This window comes from Diuraphis noxia, unplaced genomic scaffold (assembly GCF_037042655.1).
Source record: "Diuraphis noxia isolate RWA-SAM2 unplaced genomic scaffold, SU_Dnox_SAM2 contig0003, whole genome shotgun sequence".
NCBI classification, from domain to species: Eukaryota; Metazoa; Arthropoda; class Insecta; order Hemiptera; family Aphididae; genus Diuraphis; species Diuraphis noxia.
The window spans coordinates 35,113,390-35,133,581 of NW_028301713.1; the positions used below are offsets into that span (position 1 = coordinate 35,113,390).

The 20,192-nt window shown below is 28.0% G+C and overlaps 1 protein-coding gene across 1 annotated transcript; it reads right to left on the minus strand.

Annotated features, from left to right (window-relative positions):
- Positions 1-2,774: 2,774 nt before the first annotated feature.
- On the minus strand, positions 2,775-13,686 carry Dp1 (satellite-binding protein 1 Dp1). The gene is made up of 24 exons (XM_089222179.1): positions 13,523-13,686; positions 11,027-11,333; positions 10,674-10,889; positions 9,829-10,035; positions 9,528-9,743; positions 9,148-9,331; positions 8,957-9,087; positions 8,667-8,835; positions 8,432-8,544; positions 8,141-8,294; positions 7,889-8,067; positions 7,673-7,804; positions 7,464-7,610; positions 6,545-6,700; positions 6,127-6,477; positions 5,835-6,053; positions 5,528-5,746; positions 5,336-5,465; positions 5,049-5,209; positions 4,816-4,944; positions 4,418-4,528; positions 3,575-3,775; positions 3,251-3,481; positions 2,775-3,130 (listed from the first exon to the last, which is right to left on the minus strand). Exons 2-24 carry the CDS (start codon positions 11,258-11,260, stop codon positions 2,876-2,878), a joined length of 4,245 nt encoding a protein of 1,414 aa, XP_089078305.1. The 5' UTR covers positions 11,261-11,333; positions 13,523-13,686; the 3' UTR covers positions 2,775-2,875.
- Between the last annotated feature and the right edge of the window lie 6,506 nt (positions 13,687-20,192).

A 20,192-nucleotide genomic window follows, 5' to 3' on the forward strand; every position in this document is an offset into this window, starting at 1 on the left:
CATCATGTCATCCCCACCCCCAAATCGCCTCGTATTGTCTGATGATTTTTTTCCATTAAAATTATAATTTATTCATTTTGCGATTTGCGTTGTACCTAATCTTTTTCATTTTTTTGGCATAATTAATTCAAAATGATAAAACACTCATTCATTAAAAATACATTGTTTATAAAATTGTGCAATAAAACTACATATTTTTATTACTCAGCTACATTTTGTTATTAATTTTTCATTTTAACAGAAAAAGTTATATGTGTTTGATATACTGGCGGTAAATTCTAAACCGACTTGGTACGATTTTTGAGTAAAACCGGAATTCGAAAAATAGTAACATTTTGATGGATACAAATAGAATTCTGGCCTAGTTGTTAATAAGTTTTTTTTTTATTCATTTATTATAATCATAAAATGTTTCAGCACACATGGGGTGCTATTACAAGTAATTATTTTTTAACAATGGATTCAATTATACTAGATACATATATTTTTTACATTGGTATAATTGAGTAAATTATAGTTATATATAATATGAGTGTAAGTGTATTTATAACTTAATAATGTTTAAAGTTTAAATGAGCTATGCATTTTAATCTTATGACTATGACACTCAGCTAACCTGTAACTTGTAAATACTTATAAGTTGTAACTATTAACCTCATTAAATTCAATTTTTATGCGTGGAAATACTCAAAAAAATATTCTTCTAACTATGGAATCAAAAATCTAGGTAAAAATAAAAAATATTTAGAAAAAATAGACATTGATTAATTCACTTAAAATTATGTAAACAAATAATTACTAAAATATTGAGTGTATTTAGTTAAAAAAATATCCTGTATACCTAAATAGTAGATTATAATAAATAACTATTTGTATTAGTTACTCACACAACTTATCTTCATGTTTATGTAATAATGTGTTAAGAGAAGACAGGATGTGATAAATTGAATAATAAGCCGTCAAGTGGCAACATTTAGCATGAATTATTTATATAAATTTTTTTTGTTTATCAGGTTTAGGGAATAGTACAATTTTTGAGAATTTCCAAAGGATTGGGAAGTACGAGTCTTTGCATTAAATATATGATACCCAATACTATTGCTTTTTTGGGTAGGCATCTAGCTACTTCTGTCATTATTAGGTCATAGCCCGACGATTTTTTTTTAAAGAGTATTTTTGGATAGCCTATTTAATTTCTCTGGGCTTGAAATATTTTTCAAAATGATTGGAGGTTGAGGGAAGGTCTAAACCAGCCTTAACCTCGTCAACACATTGAGGAATGAATATATTAAGATGTGGTTGGAAGGTTTCCTGAAGGAGATTGAATAGTAAAATTAAATTGTTATAAATAATAAATTTATTAATATTCAACCCTGAACATTATATTATTATTATACAGTTTTCAAAATACATTACATAATTTGCACTCAAAATAATCAAAGGACAGTGGTGGAAAAATAATGTATACAGAATGTAGATAATAAAAATAGTAGATTAATTTACATATATTATATATATGTAATACATATTAAAACAAAAAAATTGAATTAAACCGGTTAAATCTGACAACTTAGAAAATTAGTTTGAAACAAGACTGAATTAAAGTCAAACGTAGATAAATAAATAATCGTAATACGTCTATGGTTTGAGATAAATAAATTATAACCTAAACAAAAAAAAGTTTAAACTAAAATTGGTTAAATTAAGTTTATTTGACAGTATATCATATAATATTTATTTGTTAGAAATTAATTTTTTTCACCTTATAAGAATCCCATTGTATAAATTAAACCAAAAAATGTTTGTTGAACCAACTGAAAAAAAATACTGATGTTCAAATTATTGTCCATAAATTAAGCGATTTAATGCATAATTGGTAACTGTAAATTAAGAAAACATTTATTTGGAGAATGAAATTTAAATAATAATTCTGTCAGTAAAATGAAGTTTATGTATCGATATTTCATTAATGTTTTATATATACAATTTATTTATCAAACCAAATAGTGGTTTAATAAATAAATTAGTTTAGTTAAATTGTGCTACTATTTTTATAAACCAGATCCAAAAAGAAATAATAACTGTTGTAACAAAAACATAACATGAAGTAACATTTAAATTTGTGTTGTCAAAACTTAAATAGGCTAAAAATGTTTGTAAAAAACAAATATAAGATTAATAGACAAGTCTGGTTATAATATAACCTCATAAAGGTAAATAATATGTTGATGTTAATTTTGTTCACTATGAAAAAACCCTTTATATTTGGGTCTCTTCGATTTAACAAATACCGTGTCACTATATCTGTTGAAACAGATGAAAATATATCATTTTTAAATACAAATATTGACGGAATATTTTTCTATTCAGTTTAAAAAAAAATTCAGAAAAATGATAAAAACAAAGAGAAAAAATAACGCTATAAGCATAACAAAATATTTTAACATTTTTTTTTAGACTTAACATTACATTATAATGATATAAAAACATTTTATTTAGTATAATAATCTGTTAAAAAAAACATAGCGGACACAAGAAAAAATGAGACCCAAATGGTTACAATCTATAATTTTATACAGCAATTTTCTTCACAGCCTGGAAAATATAGAATTTTTTTCCACCTAATGTTACAAAAAAAATAAATATATATATAAATAAATATATATGTATTTTTTTCTTGTTTTTTTTTTTTTTTTTTATTAAATAACACATTTTTCTAAACATATTCTATTCTTAAAATATAATTAATTTGTAATTTAATTACTCGGATGAAATTCAGTTTAGTGGCAACCGGACACTATTTATATTTTTTAATTGAAATCGCAAAAAATATTTAATTATTGGAAACAATAATTTTATAATCGATTGAAAATAACTAACGACGCCCACTTCCCCAATTTGGAAGGTTGGTCTTATCAGACCCAGCATTATTAGCAGACGTTGCGATACCCGCAAATGATGGAAAATCTCTGGTACTATTTGTATCTGGATGAGCTTTTTCCCATGGTGCACCATTACCCATAACAAATCCGGCACCTCCTTGCGAGTTATGATTTCCATTGGGAACAGATTGGCTTTCAGTTTTTGGTTTCAAGCTTGCTCTTGCTTCATTCTCTACCAAATCATCCAACTATAAAACAAAATAAAAAACAATATAACATAAATATATTACCATGATACTATTCATTATTCCAGCCCATACAGAAAATTAAAATATAATCTGAATAAAATATAAAATAAAAACAATTACATAGTCTTGTTGAATCATTTCTAAATAATCCATACAATCCAAAACATCATCCTGGGTGGCATCTTCTCGGGCATATACAACAACCAAATCTGGATTAGAACTATCAGATTTTGAAAATCTTATATCAACATGATATTTATCCATAATTTGTGAAATATTACGTCCACGAAAACCAATCAATCTTGAATGAATTCTGCTATCAATGTAAATTTCTTCCTTGTAAACGTTTTTCTAAATAAAAAATTGAAAAATGTAATTTGCTTACAATACAAATGTATATCACAAACATCAATCAGTTTTAAAACCATAAAAAATACAACTTACAAGTTTATCAACCATTTCTTGAATTTCATCTCTTGCTGATTCAGCACTTTTTTGGTAACCAACAACTGTCACTATGTTTTCGTTGTTTCCTTCACCTCTTCTAGGCAGATTAACTTGAACACCATATTTGTTACGTAAGTTACGAACAGTGTCTCCTTTTTTACCAATTATCATGGGATGGAATTCTGGTTCAATAGTCATCTAAAATTATAACATTAAACGTCAATATAATTAGTGATTATTATTACTGATCTTAACTTATTGATTTGTTACAAGTACTTTTCAGTTAAGTGACAAAACTCTATCAGACACTAAGATTTAAAATAAACAAGAATGATCCCCCTGAAATAAGAAAAAGTAAAAACAAATGCAATGTTTGGTATATAGTAACACTTTGATTAATTATCACTCCGTTATCGGTCGTTAACAAAGAAAACGAAAATTTAAACTTGGCAAATGCGTTACATTTTAATCAATAACAGCATTTTACTATACTATCATTGTTAAGAGTAAAAATAAGCTACAAAGATTGTACCCATAAATCCTGATTAATTACTACTAGACAATTAACTTTACATAATATATTATACTATACTCTTTTTAAAATAAAAAAGTATCAAGGGGAGAGGGCTGAACAAAAACATTTTTACCATAAACCATACTACCTATAGCTCTACATCAGTAGCCATAGATAGACAGTTGGCAGATATCAACATGTTATTACTAATACAATCATTCATCAATTAAGAAACATAAAACACCCAATCACAACTATTAAAAGTTATTAATTGGCATTTTTTTTTTATGTAGAAATCATAATAACAATTGAAATAATGAAAATACCTGAATTTCATATGAACGTAGTTGTCTATCTTCTTTATCAGCATCATATAACCTCATTTCTTCTTTAATGGCTGCAACTACTTCATCAATATCTTTTTGAACTCCAGTAATCTAAATCACAAAAAGAAATAGTTCTAATATTATTTTTAACTTGAAATATCTGTTAAAATCACTGTTCAGTTACTGAAATAAAAAATTAGTACATAATTGGCACAAATAAGTGCATTAATTCAACTTTAAAGTCACAACTTTCTTAATTTTTGATTTTGATTATGTATGGGATATATACATTTTTTTCAGCCAATATATGTGTTGATAAATTAATAAGATATATTTATCAATGAGATTATATAAATTAACATTATATTATAATATATAATAATTGATTAAATAATTACCTTTATAATATCAGCATTTTGCTCTTGGTTTGGAACTTTAATCTGAACGTTATAATCATCACTAAGCTTCCGGATTGTGGCACCCTTAGAACCAATCAATGATCTATGATATTCTGATGGTACATTTAACTAAAAACATATTTAAAAATAAAAATTAAATAGAACGTTATGACTTATGATAATGAATATTATGCATGTTTAATTTTAAACAACTTTCAATAATAATAACTTACGTCAATAGTTTTTGGTATATTATCAATTAATATTTGTTTAGCACTTTCACAATTTTCAGGTTTACCAAAGATTGTAACTATGTCGTTGACACTAGGAGCACGATTTTCATCAGTATCTTCTACAACATTAACATCCTCTTGCTCACGATTATACTGATCTTCTATTAATCAAAAAATGTATTAAATAAAATATACATTTAACTGTTATAAAAAGTATTTTCATCAACATACAGTTTCATCATTATTAATTATTTACAATAAAATAAATATATATTCGATATAATTACCAGGTGGTCTTTCAGGAAACTTAATCCAAACATCTAAATCTCGTCTCATACCTTCCAATAAATCTCGGTTTCTCATTAAAACTCTATGCATCCTTTGAGGTATGATTACTTCAACAGTAATACGTTGTTCCTGAAAAAAAAAAATGTCTAAACTAATGAACAAAAACTTATAATAATTGAACAATTAATTACCAAGTCAGTGACTATATTATTAATTTTATTTTTGACTTTTTCAACAAAATCTTTGTGACCTTTAATCAAAACTTCACTAGAATTTGAATTAACTTGAGGGAATGTTACAGTAACTCCATTATATTCTGCACTAATTTGATTAATAACTTCAGCTCGACGAGCAACAAAATGTCGATGATGTTTGGGAGGAACACTCATAGTAATTTCAATAATATTTTCCTAAAAATTAATTTGAACAAAATTTAAAGATTTTATCATCTAACTAAAAAATTGTTACTCATGCAATTATCATTTGAGTAATGCTTACCAAATCCTTAACAATCGCTTCAATTTTACGCTTAGCTTCTTCAGCATTTGTTTTGTCGCCCTTGATTATAACAACATCATCATTAGATGCTAGTTTAGGGAATGTTATAGATACTCCATTACAATCATCAATGATTCTATTAATAATTTCACCACGCCTTGCAACAAAGTGACGATGATACTTAGGATCAACATTAACTTCAACTTGAATTGTATTTTCCTAAATAAAATAACAAAAAGTATTTTAGAATAATAATATATATATTGATAAACAATTTAAATTGTATACATACCAAAACTTTAGCATGATCTAAAAGTCTTTGCTTAGCAATAGCAACATTGGCTTTGCTACCTTTAAGTACAACTTTATCTCCGCCTCCAGGTTTGGGGAATGATATTTTTACACCACCACATTCTTCTTCCAACTTATGTAAAAATTCACCACGTTTAGCCACAAAACTTTTATGATATTTTTCATTTATTTCTACACGGTCTTCAATAACATTACTGATATCAGTTATCATAGCTTCAAATTCTAATTTTGCCTTGTCTACATTTTCTTTTTTACCAACAATAGTTATATTTTCATTAACCGAATCAGTTTCAGGTGGGAATATTATTCTCGTGTTCGTTAAATCTCGGATCTGTAACCAAATAAATAGTAATGAAAATTAACAAATATTTATGAATATGATAATTTTAACAACATACTCTTTTAACATTAGCTCGTTTTTTTCCAATCAAATATTTGTGAAATTCTGGCTTCACTTTGAGATCAATAACTGAATTGTGAACTTCATCTACCATTGTCTGAATTTGTGTAATAGCACTATCTACATCATCTTCTGGTCCTTTGATAACTATAGTCTATAAATTTAATTAAATAATTTAAATAAATATATTTTTTATAAAGTATTACATTTAAATTCAATAAATTATTAAATTTTATGCTAAATGTAATATTAAAAAGTTTGATCAATAACAAATTAATATTAAAAGAATAATTCAACTACAAATTCTTAAAAAATTTAGAATTACTATCATTCAAAATATAACTATTAACATAAATTAATTACTTAAAATAACAATTTTTTATTGATACTGTACAATGTATGATAAAAATAAGTTAATAAGCTAAAAACCAAAAAATAGCATAGAACAACATATTGTTTAGAATGCAGAAGCTTTTATAGTTAAACTTGAACAATTCAGTAAGTATTAATTGAATATTAAGAAATTAAAATTATTTTTATTATAAACCAGATTTATATCCATAAACAACATGTAATTCATACAATCAATTACTTAAGCTTATTGTTATTTTACTTATTTATAAAAATATATATTTGCTTGAAATACGAAAGAAAATAAATTAAAAAATGTAAATAACTGTTTTGAATGGAACAATATTAAAAATTACTTTAAATATACCTTATTCAAAATAATAATGGTAGTCAGTGGCCAACTTGTATGCAAGAGCTTCATTTTAAAGCACAGGTTTCAAGTGTCAATTTGGTGGACAAAGCATCTGACTACCATTCATATTTTAAAAAGAGTATACAAGTAAAATGTATCTTATTGGTTTAATTATACTTAAATGAGTGCGTAAATTAAAACATATAATACTTACATTATCACCTTTAATAGCTGGTAACTTTAAAGACACATTACCACCACAATCCTCTCTGATAGATTGAATAAACTTATTTCCAAGATTCACAATAACATTGCGTACTTTAATATTTCCTAGCACTATTTCTTTTGTGACAATATCTCCCTAGAAAAAATATTATTTAGTTGAACTTAAATTGAAATAAAGTTATTTTAAAATTTACCAACCATTTCATTTTGAATTTTTTTTATCATATCGCAAGCAATTAAAACCTTTTCTTTATTACCCATAACTTTGATGGTGTCACTATCTTCACCCTCACGAGGTAAATCAATTCTGGTATCGGTTTCTTCTCTGATCTAAAAATAAAAATTGAATTTACTCAATAGGTATATTAATTTAAATAATGACAAAAAAAAAAAAATTAATAATAACAATCAAACCTTTTTAATATTAGCTCCTCCTTTACCCACGACAAGTTTATGGAATTGTTTAAAAACAGGAATTTCTAACACATAGTTTGCTTCATCTAATTCTTTTGCCAATTTAGCTAAAGACTTGAATGCTTTATTCACGTCATCATTTAAACCACGTATTTTGACTAAATTACTTCTAGCTTCAACTAAAATAAAATTAACCAAATAATATTTATACTTTTGGTTATGATATTGTGTTAAAACGTAAAAATTATTTACCTGAACTGGGAAATGTAATTTGAACATTGAAAGCTTCCTGAAGTTCTCTAACTTTTTCACCTTTGACCCCAATTATAGCACGGTGATGACGTTGGTCAATTGATATTTCTTTTTCAACTTCATTCTCTAACTTATAAATCATTTCTTCCAATTCCTATTAAAAGTGTATTAGTATACAAAGAACAAATAGCTTTTTTTTTTATAATGTATTCAAATTTTTTTAGCCATAACAATTATCTTAAACAAAACAGCGAAACAAATTTGTTAATAAAATACTTCAATATATCTTACGCTTTTAGCTAATTCTACTCCATCTTTTCGTCCTTCAATACGAATAATGTTAGAGTTATTATCAGACTCAGAAATATTGATTATAACACCAGTATCATTCTTAACGCGATTAACTGAATAAGGAAAAAATGAATTATCAACAATTTATTTATTTTCAGTTATATACATAAGAAATTCAGTTTTTTTTAAAACAAACTTTTCATACAAATTAAAATTACAATAATTATCAACTTACTATTGCTTCCATTTTTCCCGATTATATGCTTGAAAAACTTTGGATCAACAACAAGTTCTGTAGAAACATAGCAGTCAATAGCTTTCTTTAATGAATCGATTACCTTAGGAATCATATTTGTTGGTCCTTCCACAATTATCTTATTATCATCAGAAAATTCAACGTGTACCTTTGAAAATATAATTATATGAAATAAGTTCTTTAAATTTAATTTTAATTACTAAATAATACTAAGTCATCATAATTATGTAAATAAATTAAACATAATAATAAAATAATTTACTAAGCACCTTTTCATTATCTTCTATTAGCTCTCGTAAATTAGAACCATTTTTTCCTATCAAAAATCTATGCATCCATCCTGGACATTCAATTGTTTCAGCAGTCATACTGTTAGCTTTTTCATACAACTTAGTTAACCCTAAAATTAAAATGATAATTATATTTTTATACACCAAATACATTAAAAAAACAAATTTACCAGTGCCTAAATCCTTATATAACCCTCTTAAAGTAACGGTTTCTTTGTCTGAATCTTGTTGAGGCATTTCTACACTGACATTAGTTTCCAATAATATATCTTGAATACCATTTCCTTTTTGAGCCATTAAATATTTATGTTTCTGTTTTGGTATTTCAACAAACACCGTTGCTGATTCTTTTTCCTGCAATAAAAATATTAGTATTATTTAAAATTGATTATATTTTTGTTCATACAAAAATTAACAATAATTTGAGTGTTAAGACAGAGAGAAAAGAATTTATTACTTGAAATATTAAGAATTTTGAACTACTTAGTTTTGACTATTATATTATGAAAATTGTGTTATCTTTGATATTTGGTATTATATTATTACTTACCATTTTTGCATAAACCTCTTTTATCTTTTCAATAGCTGATTGAACTCCCTCTTTATCTCCAGCAATTGTAATTTCATCTCTGTTAACAGATGGCGGGGGAACATGGATTTTAACACCAGTTTCTTTCATTAAGCTATTAAGTTTTTCATTATGACCACCAGTAATAAAAGGATGGAAAATTTTTGGGATTTCAATTCGTTCAAATGCTTTTTTAGACTGTTAAAAAGTTTAATTTCATTATTAAAACAAATAGCACCTAATTAATTGGTTTACATTTATTAACGCAATAAGAAAAACTTACCAACTCATCTGAAATCATGCGAATTTCCTGAACAGCTTTCTCCACTGCATCTCTAGTTCCAGTAACATTGATAATATCCGAAGTATCTTGAATGCTTGGCATTTGAATTCGCGCACCAGTACGTTGTTCAATTTCTTTACGACGAGTTCCTTGTTTTCCCATAACTTGACAATGATGCTCCTTAGGAACAGGAACTGCACTAGTAGCCTAAAATATTATGTTAATAAACAACTAATATTCAACTAGGCTATAAATTAGTTGTACAACTGAATGTACCAAAACAATTTGCTAATAATTTAAATGTCCTATTTTTTTAATTTCTCATATAATATATTATGTATATAATACATAAGTTAACAGATTGATAAAGATTTAGAACAATACAAATTGGAAGGTTGGAAGAAGGAATAATTAGTTATTTACTTATGATTTGTTCTTAACATCTCTGGAATATTATTTTTTTATTTCTGTTTTCAGAATATGTACAGTATATGAAAACATCTAAACAAAGTATTAATTGTGTTCTTAAATTAATTTATGATTTAACAAACCATATTAAATTAAAAAAACACTAATGAAAAATAACTTAATATATAAGTTGTAACTTGGAACAAATAATTTTTTATTGAGTTTTAACTAGGTAAGGTAATATATGACCTGGAAAATTAATTAAATAATTTATATTATTTAATTAGATTTTTTTATACTGAGACATGCTTTTAAGGGGTTCTTTTTATAGAATTCAGTCTTAGAATTTTATTATAAAATTATTTTGATTTTGACTTATGTTTGCAAAAAGTTATTATCATCGAGAATCAGAATTATATTTATAATTAAAACTTTACTTGAGTTTGAAAGCTTGCAATAATTCTGCGTTTAGCTTCAGTGACATGATCCTCTTTTCCTCTTACAAGGAAAGTCAAATTCATATTCTTTGATGTGGATATTTCAATCTCAGCTCCAGTTTCTCTTGTAATTTGGCTACAAATACGTTTAGATTCACCTTCTCCAAATTTTTCACTATTATCTGATTTACGGTCTTGAACAGAAATAGTGAATACCTAAAATAATTTACAAAATACATTTTCCATGAGAAGTTTTAACATTGATTCATCTTTTAAAAATGTCTACTAATAATTATTTATAATTTTATAAATGCCATTATACAGATAATATTTTAAGAAATATATAATTTTACATTATTGACAGTTGAAGTTCGAACTTTGTTCCATCCTTTAGGTGGTACATTTGAAGATGCACATTGACCATTGATCCCAATATTCTTGGGTACTAATGTTTTTGAGTCAGGTAAAGCCGGAAACACAAGGTCATAGCTGTTACCATTGTTGCCTCCATCTTCTTGACCAGTGTTGTTAGACACCGAGCGTTCACTCTTCAACTTAGGAATATCTTGCTGTTGCAACTCCAACATGATGGCTGTAGCTTCCTTACCAAACGTTTAGTCCAAATAAAACGAGTACCAAAGGTCTCTCCTTATTGAAACACTAAAATTAAATTAAAATTTATTATTATTAATAGCATTAAAGTACAAAAAATTTAAGAAAATATATTTCTAATCCATTAGATCAGGATTGCCCAACCTTTAGTAATTGGCAGGCAATTTACACATTTATAAACACTAAGGCTGCAAAAAGAAATATTTTTTTTTATTTAATTTTATAACAAACTTATTATTATTATTATATAATACACTAGTTGTCACATAATATAATATGGATAGATTAGTACTTTTGCTACGCCATCCCTCATGGCCAAAGTTTTTTTTTTAATTTATCACATTTATAAACTCTAAACATTATTAAACACATGTTCTAAGAGCCAAATATGGGTTTGAGGACCTAGGTTTGGATCTTTCTGCATTAGATAATAACTCATTACAAAGAGACACAACTACACTAGTCTGAAATCCCAAGATTATATTTTATTATTTTAACTAAGATAACTGTTTTATTAGTCGTAGAAATTCAATTGAAACAACTAAAAAAATTAATAAAGGGTAATAATATAATAAAAATGATAATTAATAATTTTTAAATAAAATTAAAAATTATTTTGAGTTTTTAAGCCTTAAGATTTTTAGGTTAGAATAATTATGAAAAGTTTACTGTAGGTAGTCTGCAAAAATGTCAACTCAAATAAAATAAATAACCATTAATGAATAAATATTTACAAAAAATAAAAGTTTTTATATTGTGTGTGCAGTTTTAATGAAATAGGTATTGTTATTGAATAATATAATTCTATCGCTCGTTCTATCATCTATCACAATCAAAAGTTGTATCATAATAATATTTATGATAATAATATTTATAATTATATTTGGTGAACAAATATATGGTAATATAGTTAATATGCAGGATCAATCAAATTGAATAAAAAGCTAAATTTATGATATAGGTATAAGATGATGCCTGAACTTATTAAAATATTAAACATAAAACGTTAATTAATTTCAAAAATATATTGCATAACATAAAATAATATCTAAAAAAACGGTAAGCTAAGGATTGTTTTGATAATATTGAAATTTTAACAAATATTCATAATATTTGTTTGAGTACCTATTACCTATACATTACATTAAATAGGTAGTTGTAAATGTTGATCTCTTAAGTAGTTTACTCTCAAGGGTACGAACTCTATAGAATTTGCTACCAGAAAACTTTTTTTTACTAGAAAAGTGACTGATATATGCCTTGAAAAATGGGTAACTTTTATTTTTTATTGTTGAACAGATTTGGTTTTGGCTATCTACTGTGATAGCCAAGATAAATGTTAGGTAAATATTAACTTCAATTTTGGGAGTAGGAATTAGGTTGTTGTTAAATATTTAAATATGTTTAAATGTTCCTAAAATCCTAGTCAGTGCCCACCTATTTTTAGATAAAAAATCCAATTATAGAAAAAATTAACTTAAGACAATATAGGTAATTAGTATAACAATAAATAATTAAAAACAATCCTTATGAAAAATTAATAAACATAGGTTTTGGTAAGTACACATAAGCATAATGAAACCGACCAGATGTGTATTAAAAACAAAAAATGTACAAATGCATCCACAGCGGCAATTGCCTTTTCCATGGGTAGCTCTACCTTAAAGGACTAAGGACTACAACTTCTGATCCTGTATCGCCTACTTGAACGGTTTTGGACGAGTCAGCGGTCGAAAAAATACTCATTTACGTTATTAATGGTACGGGCCGCCACGGGCACGTTCGAAAGCGACCAACGTAAGTAAAACGTGTGCTGGCCCAGAGCGCTATTCGGGGGGAAATGTGAAACTGTGTAATAGGGCTCTGACTCGCACTGAGCTCGCCGTGGTCGCGGCCGCGATACAGGGCCCTTTGACGCGCCTAGGTGAGAGGTGGACGGCGGGTGGACCCAAGGGCCGACGGCGCCACGGTGGCTCATCCGTCAACGTGATGTGCGTGGCAGACAAAATTAAATACCCGGCGATTAGGGGGATTCGGGTATAATAAGCCCCAATCGCCGTGGAGTCGACGTGTCATACCACCGAGCTCGGAGTATGTGTGCGTACGTGTGCGCGTGAGCTCGCACGCCGAACCATACATAACCCCAGACCGATCGTATTGCCATGAGGTTTAACGACCGTCGGGGGGCCGCGCTGTACGAAGCGGTGCGCGCCATTGGTAAACGCAAAAACACTTACTGTAATCACGTTGTGTGCCTGCCGCGAGAATGAGACGGTGTGTGTGTGGTAGGTACTGGCGAAAAGCGTGTGCACGAGCGAACGACAATTCGATGCAAAAACCGAAACGATTTTAACACTGTTAAGTAACTAAAGTATTAAGTAACCAGCCGCCGCCGCACCGCTATCAAACCATTACACATGTAAAAGATTTTTTTTTCACCTTTCCGCAATGCTGCCACCACTTCGGTAGAGAAAGTTTATACAACGTTCCACCGGCCGACATTACAAACGACGTCAATGACTTCCACTGCAACGTTAGCGCCGTTAGCGGTGATCATGACGTGAATACCTAAGTAGTATAAACGTTTTGCTTGGGACTTAGTGACTAGGTACCCGCGGGTTTTTGAGCTATTTTGACCTTTATTGTAATAATCAAGTGCTCATGTGGGTTAGACGACTGCTTGTGGGTTCGGTCTTCATTGGGTACTCGAAAGTCGAAAGCAACGTAAACACGGCAACTGTTACACCATATAAGTAGTACATTTAATTATTTTTTCTTCATATGAATTATTGCTCGTTTTTCTTTTAGAAACATTTTGAAACTCAGTTTAAAAACCAACTTTCTAGACTTTCAGTAATCAGGGGTACTAAATATTTTTATTTGTAACTTTTGGTTTCAAAAAATAATATATATCTATACGCATCATACATTATGTCTGCAGATACCTCAATGTTATTCCTCACAATAAAGGCATAAGGCAAAGGGGCGTAGGCCACAAATCTTTAAAAAGTTATGAATCATAGTTATACACGAGCGCTACCCTAATTAATTTATCTCTCAACTGACATCTGACGGCGTTCAATTTTCAAATATAGTTCCGTACGAGTGTAGGTACTGTGAGTTTCTGATCTCTGATGTAATAATATCGTTTAATACGATAAATGGCCCAATCACAAATAATAATATTATATAAAGTCATTTCTTCCAAAACTTTTCTACATGTATTCTTCAGCTTCTTCACTTCAAATTCAGCGTAAGATTGACCCAACGGGATACCTTGAAAGTTGCCGATGGACCGATCCTCTTATTAAAATTTTGACCGATGACTTGAGACACAAATTAACTGCTATATTATTTAACTATGTGTCCACGATGTTAGTTGCCATATACCTACTCATATCATGATCTTGGACGTCATATTGCCATATTGGTTGTATTGAGTACGGGCAGTACGGTAGTATTGACTACGTGTAAATCGTGTGATACAATAGTACATATTAGGAGTTACTTTATCCGTCAACATTCTTATAGAATATGTTTTAATACGGAATGATGAATGTATTGATTTGGCATGGTAAAAAAAAAAAAGAAGACTGTCGTCACTTTTCAGGTAGTTAAAAATGCTTCGATTTTCTATTTCATCATATTTTTTGGAGAAAAATGAATAAGTTGCCCAAGTTGGTAATTTGGGTGGTCATAAAAATAAATTACATATTGTAAACAAGACATTAAGACAAATCTCATCCCACTCCCCCGAAAAAATGATGTTTAATGAAAAATTAACCATTATTAATAATTATTATAATATAATATTGTGTTGATTTTCTATGCTGAAATGTCTAGCCAATCCGCCGTTAACTCCAATTATTATATTAAATCATTATATATAATATTTATATCTTATGTAGTCGGCCAATCTTTTCATACCCCTCCGTGTAGGGTTCTGTTCCTTACAAGTCTCTTTTACACAGGTTATTTTCATATGTAGTTTTCTTGTTTTCTATTTTGTTTAATGTAATAAACTTTTGTACTTGAATGTCACGAATTTAGATCTCAAATCGTAGAGCAGATATCAATAGAGTGTTAAGTTAATTTATACACTAGCTATAACCTACGGAAGTACGGACAAACCACAAACGGTATATTAAATATTTCGTTCGGTCGATTTGTCGACGAACAGTTGTGGCGACATTGGATCCACGGCGCGATGATGTCACGCTCATCGCGGTAACCAACGAGTCAACACAAGTGTACCTACGTGGAAAGTGGAAACGCATTATTCAAATTATCGACAGACTTAACTATATCTACTAAAGTCTAAAATATAGTACAGGCAAGTCTGTTATTGACTATTGAATATTGACATCGACAAATATTGAACAATAATAATGTGGGTTTACGTGTAATGTCCTTAAATATATTACACAATACACACAATATGTACCAGAGCCACGCGGTTATCATAATATTATAATTAATTCATTCCGTTGCGTTATACGTACCTATACCTATCGATTTGATTTTATACATATTTTGTATCATGAGTATATTTGTATATTATTAAATATTATTTGCAATCCAGAACTCTGAGGTCAAATACAATATGCCCAGGTACAAAATAACATTATATTCTATGGGCTTTGACTTAAATACCTACATAATATTATTATATCTGCACTTTTCTTTTTATGATTTTATAAAATGAAACTCGTTTAGTCAATATTATTGTTTTGCATATTTAAGCCTAACCTACCTGGCTATACAGTATTATTATAGCACACACTTATAAAATACAGTTTATATTGACATTTGACGGTACATAATATTTTTATAGGCAACATTTACGAAAATGTATTATGCCTGTCTGTGAAGAAGAACAATTTTATCGTTCTGACTTCTGACGTTTTGTGATATAGGTATACCAGATTTCTAAGTACATAATTATATAAATATAGCAATACAATATTAATAATATTTTTTATTACACAGTACCAACTACCAATAACATATTATCTTGTTCAAGCAAGTTCTTCTAATTTCCATAATAATTATTTTTTATAGGTACCTAATTTTTTTTTGTATTTATTGGAAAATCTACAACTCGAAGGCATCTATAGCTACTGATTAGCTAAATAGTATGAATTTTATTTTTCGGTTAACGTTTATTTTTAATTAATGTTATATATATATTGCTAGTCTATGATAATAATTTATTAATAATATTATATTATAACATACATCATAATTTTTGTTATGTCTAAAAGTTTCTTTTAGATCCAGAGCGGAGCGAGGAATGTATTGATTTTACCAAGATGTGTGTTTTTATTTTTTTTTGTCTGTTATCACGTTTTGGGGAAGTATAAGTGCTTCGATTTTCTACTTCAGTACCTCGTTCGATCAGAAAGTGAATCTAGTTGGTACTTTGAGGGGGGGGGTCAAAAGTAAAAAATTCTCAATATTTTTCTAAATGATCGTGGTAAACAAACTAAACGTTAAGGCATAGGCGCAAATCACCAAAAAACATTAGGGGGGCTTAAGCACTAAAAATTTTTGAGGAAACAGACCAAACTCGTGAGGGGCTTCGCCCCTCACACACCCCAATAGTACTATGCTATATATTATATAAATAAAAATAAAACAAACACAATTAAACATTTTATTATTATTATTTATTTATTAAAAATGTAAAGGCAATGTGCGCTTATTTTCAGCAAACTTATTTAAAATTATGTCTTTATCGATGACTAGATCGCTCTCTAAAAATTATTTTAATCCTATTTATTACTATATATTACTCACTGCGGGTCTAATTAAATAAAACTATATACCTGTAGTGTCGTGTTGCGGTCGGTCTGCGTAGATTATAGATACTCTGAATTTTATTATTTACATACCTATATGTTTAACAATTTATTATTTCCCGTTAATATCATAATTTTACAATTATTATGATATTATATAATATGTTTTATACGTCATTGCAGTTTAATATATCCAGACGTAAACTCGACATATTATATTATAAATAATTAAATAAATATGAAACTGTTTTTGAATTTTTAATAAATGTAATTATTTTGAAAATGTGATGGTAATAGTACTATAAGTTATAATCACGGGATTCGGGGTGCTAGCATTAAAATTCAGCTAGGTTTTATTAGGTTAGGTACCTAACCCCTGCGATTTGCGTCTATGCGTTAAGGGAAAAACGGGAAAGTTTTCGACAAATTCGATTTTGGTAACTTTAAAAAAATAACGATAGATACATGAAATTTTCACCGAATATTTATATAGTATTTTCTATCCACCATGCATTTTTCAAAAATGTTTGACTTAAGTTGAACTATTTATAGGCATATGCAATTTTCGATCATTATTAGTTTATTTTAAATTAATATCGATAAAAATGTATTTGTTGGTTAGAAATGCTTGAAAATTTAATTCAAGACATCTAACATATTGTTACAATAGCAATTGAAAAATAAAAGAAATTCATACTCACAATTTTTTTTTATAAGCATTCAAAGTTTGACAAAATACGGAAAAATCACAAAAATTTGCAAATTATTTTAAGCTAGAAATTCATAATAAAAAATTTTCTTTTTAAATCTAAGATTAGAAAATTTTTAATAATCTTTAATATATGAATATATCCTAGACAAATAAACCGTCTCCGCTCAGAATCGTTTTTCGTATACATGATGATATAATATCATTGGTTTCAAATTTAATTCCATCCATTACAGTAACCCACTTGTAACTGTACAGCAGAGCGACATCCACGACTTAACCGCTTTTTAAATTTACTAATTCGCATATTTTTTTATTGATTTCGAAAAAATAACATCGATAACAAAGGCCATTAGTTAAAAAAAGGTTAAGACAGTGGTAATCAAAGACGGCCTGCGGATATATTTATCTCATCCGCAAACAAAAGAAAATATTAAAAACCAATAATATTATACGTTCTGGTGTTGTAGTTTTTCATCTTTTATTCAACATTCCTTATTTTGCCCTTCAAAAATATTTATTGGTGACTCTTGGATTAAGATACTTATATACATGATCATTGATCACACACAAAGATAAGTTAAAATGATTGGGTTACATTTTTATTTTTTTTATATATTTGATTGAACAATTTTGTTTGTTTCGTAAAATTAATTATATTATGTCTAAGTTTTTTTTTTAGGATTCGGACCGAGTGCGGAGTTCAGGTTGTGGGATATCTTGTACTCGATCCGTTCTCTTGGTTGTACATTATATCTGCAGTCAGCTATAATATCATACATGACGGTTAACATATTTTCACGGGTTTTACAAATGGGAAGCTTCTAACTGCAAGCCATCAGGAAACCATGTGTAATTTTGGTGTGTCCATGGTGCACTGTGCACTGTAGACTAATGCGAAGTCTGTTGAATACTGTACCTTCTTTACGGTTGAGCTTTGGATTTACCCAACGGTTGATATCTCTTTTAATCTATAGTTTCTTTATTCGATGCCATAAGTGCGACAATTTAATGAATGTTTGTACTTGATCAACCCAAGTAGCCAATGGAATTATGATTGCAACCACTTTTGTTATTTTTATGCAACCTAATTTCACTTTTTTCGAAGACTTGTTAATATTGTCAATAACTTCCAGATGGTGATAAATGATGATGTGCATCAACAAACTGTTTACTGAGTATACCGACTACAATAATATAGTGTGTAATTAACAATTTTACGTCTGTATAAATGAATAATTATAATAATTGAAAGGATTGAAGACTGAAGACGGAAAGAAGAATAGATGTAAGATATAAGAAAATAATTTAATTCTGTTGTATGTAAATACAATTTTTTAAATAAATTAATAATTTAAAATAACTGTAAGTACTATTTATTTTTTTATTCTGAAAATTATTATTTTCATTTAAAAGTAATAATATATGATAATACAATGAAATAATCAATTTATTTGTTGATCAACATTTTAATAAATATGTGATTATAAAACTTGTATCGAATTTCTCACGTTAAACCCAATGGCCCATGTTGCCGAGGGTATTCATTAATAATAAAAAAAAAAAAAACTTGTATGATCTGTATTGTATTTTAATCATTTCTATTATCATTTTCAATTGAGATAGTGTCTGCTGTCAATCACTGCAATGATTGTAAATTTAAAACTAAAAAAATAGATCCATTTAATTTTTATTTTTCATAAAGATGAAATAATTCAAAAGAATAGATTTCAGCCTTCAGGAATGCACGAAACCTCATAAATAGATATACAAAATACTATAAAAAGTAGGAAATATATGTGAGAGCTTATATTTACCCCATTACCAATGATATTAATTTGTTTATAAATTATAATAGTGAGATATTATATAATGTTAAAGCTCAAATAATAATATTATACATGCATATGTTTTATGTAATATGTTGGTTATATACGTACCTACTTATAAACATTTCAACATTAATTTATTATGATATATCGAAAAAATGATTAGAAGAATCAATTTAAACAACTAAACAAGGTATAAGAATGCCACATTGCCATAAAATATTTTCAGATTTTTCCGTTGTGACGCAAATCTCCTAAATAAGTCCTCCCTTTAAACACGCCCTTGCTTGTTTAAGTATAATTAGAGACGTATATAAGCGTCGGTAAATATATGTGCACTGGCCACTGCAGATGATGCTTTATTGCTGTTACACACTGTATTATATATTCATATCCTGACATTTACATCCGGTATAAAATCTCATTAAATCGTGGTTTTGAAAAGAAAAACACATTATTGATATTATATTTATTTATATTATAAATACCGATAATTGACTGGTCGCGGTGATGTCCGAATAACAAAATCGTCAGGACTCAAATGTCAAATGGCATCATTTTTGCGTGA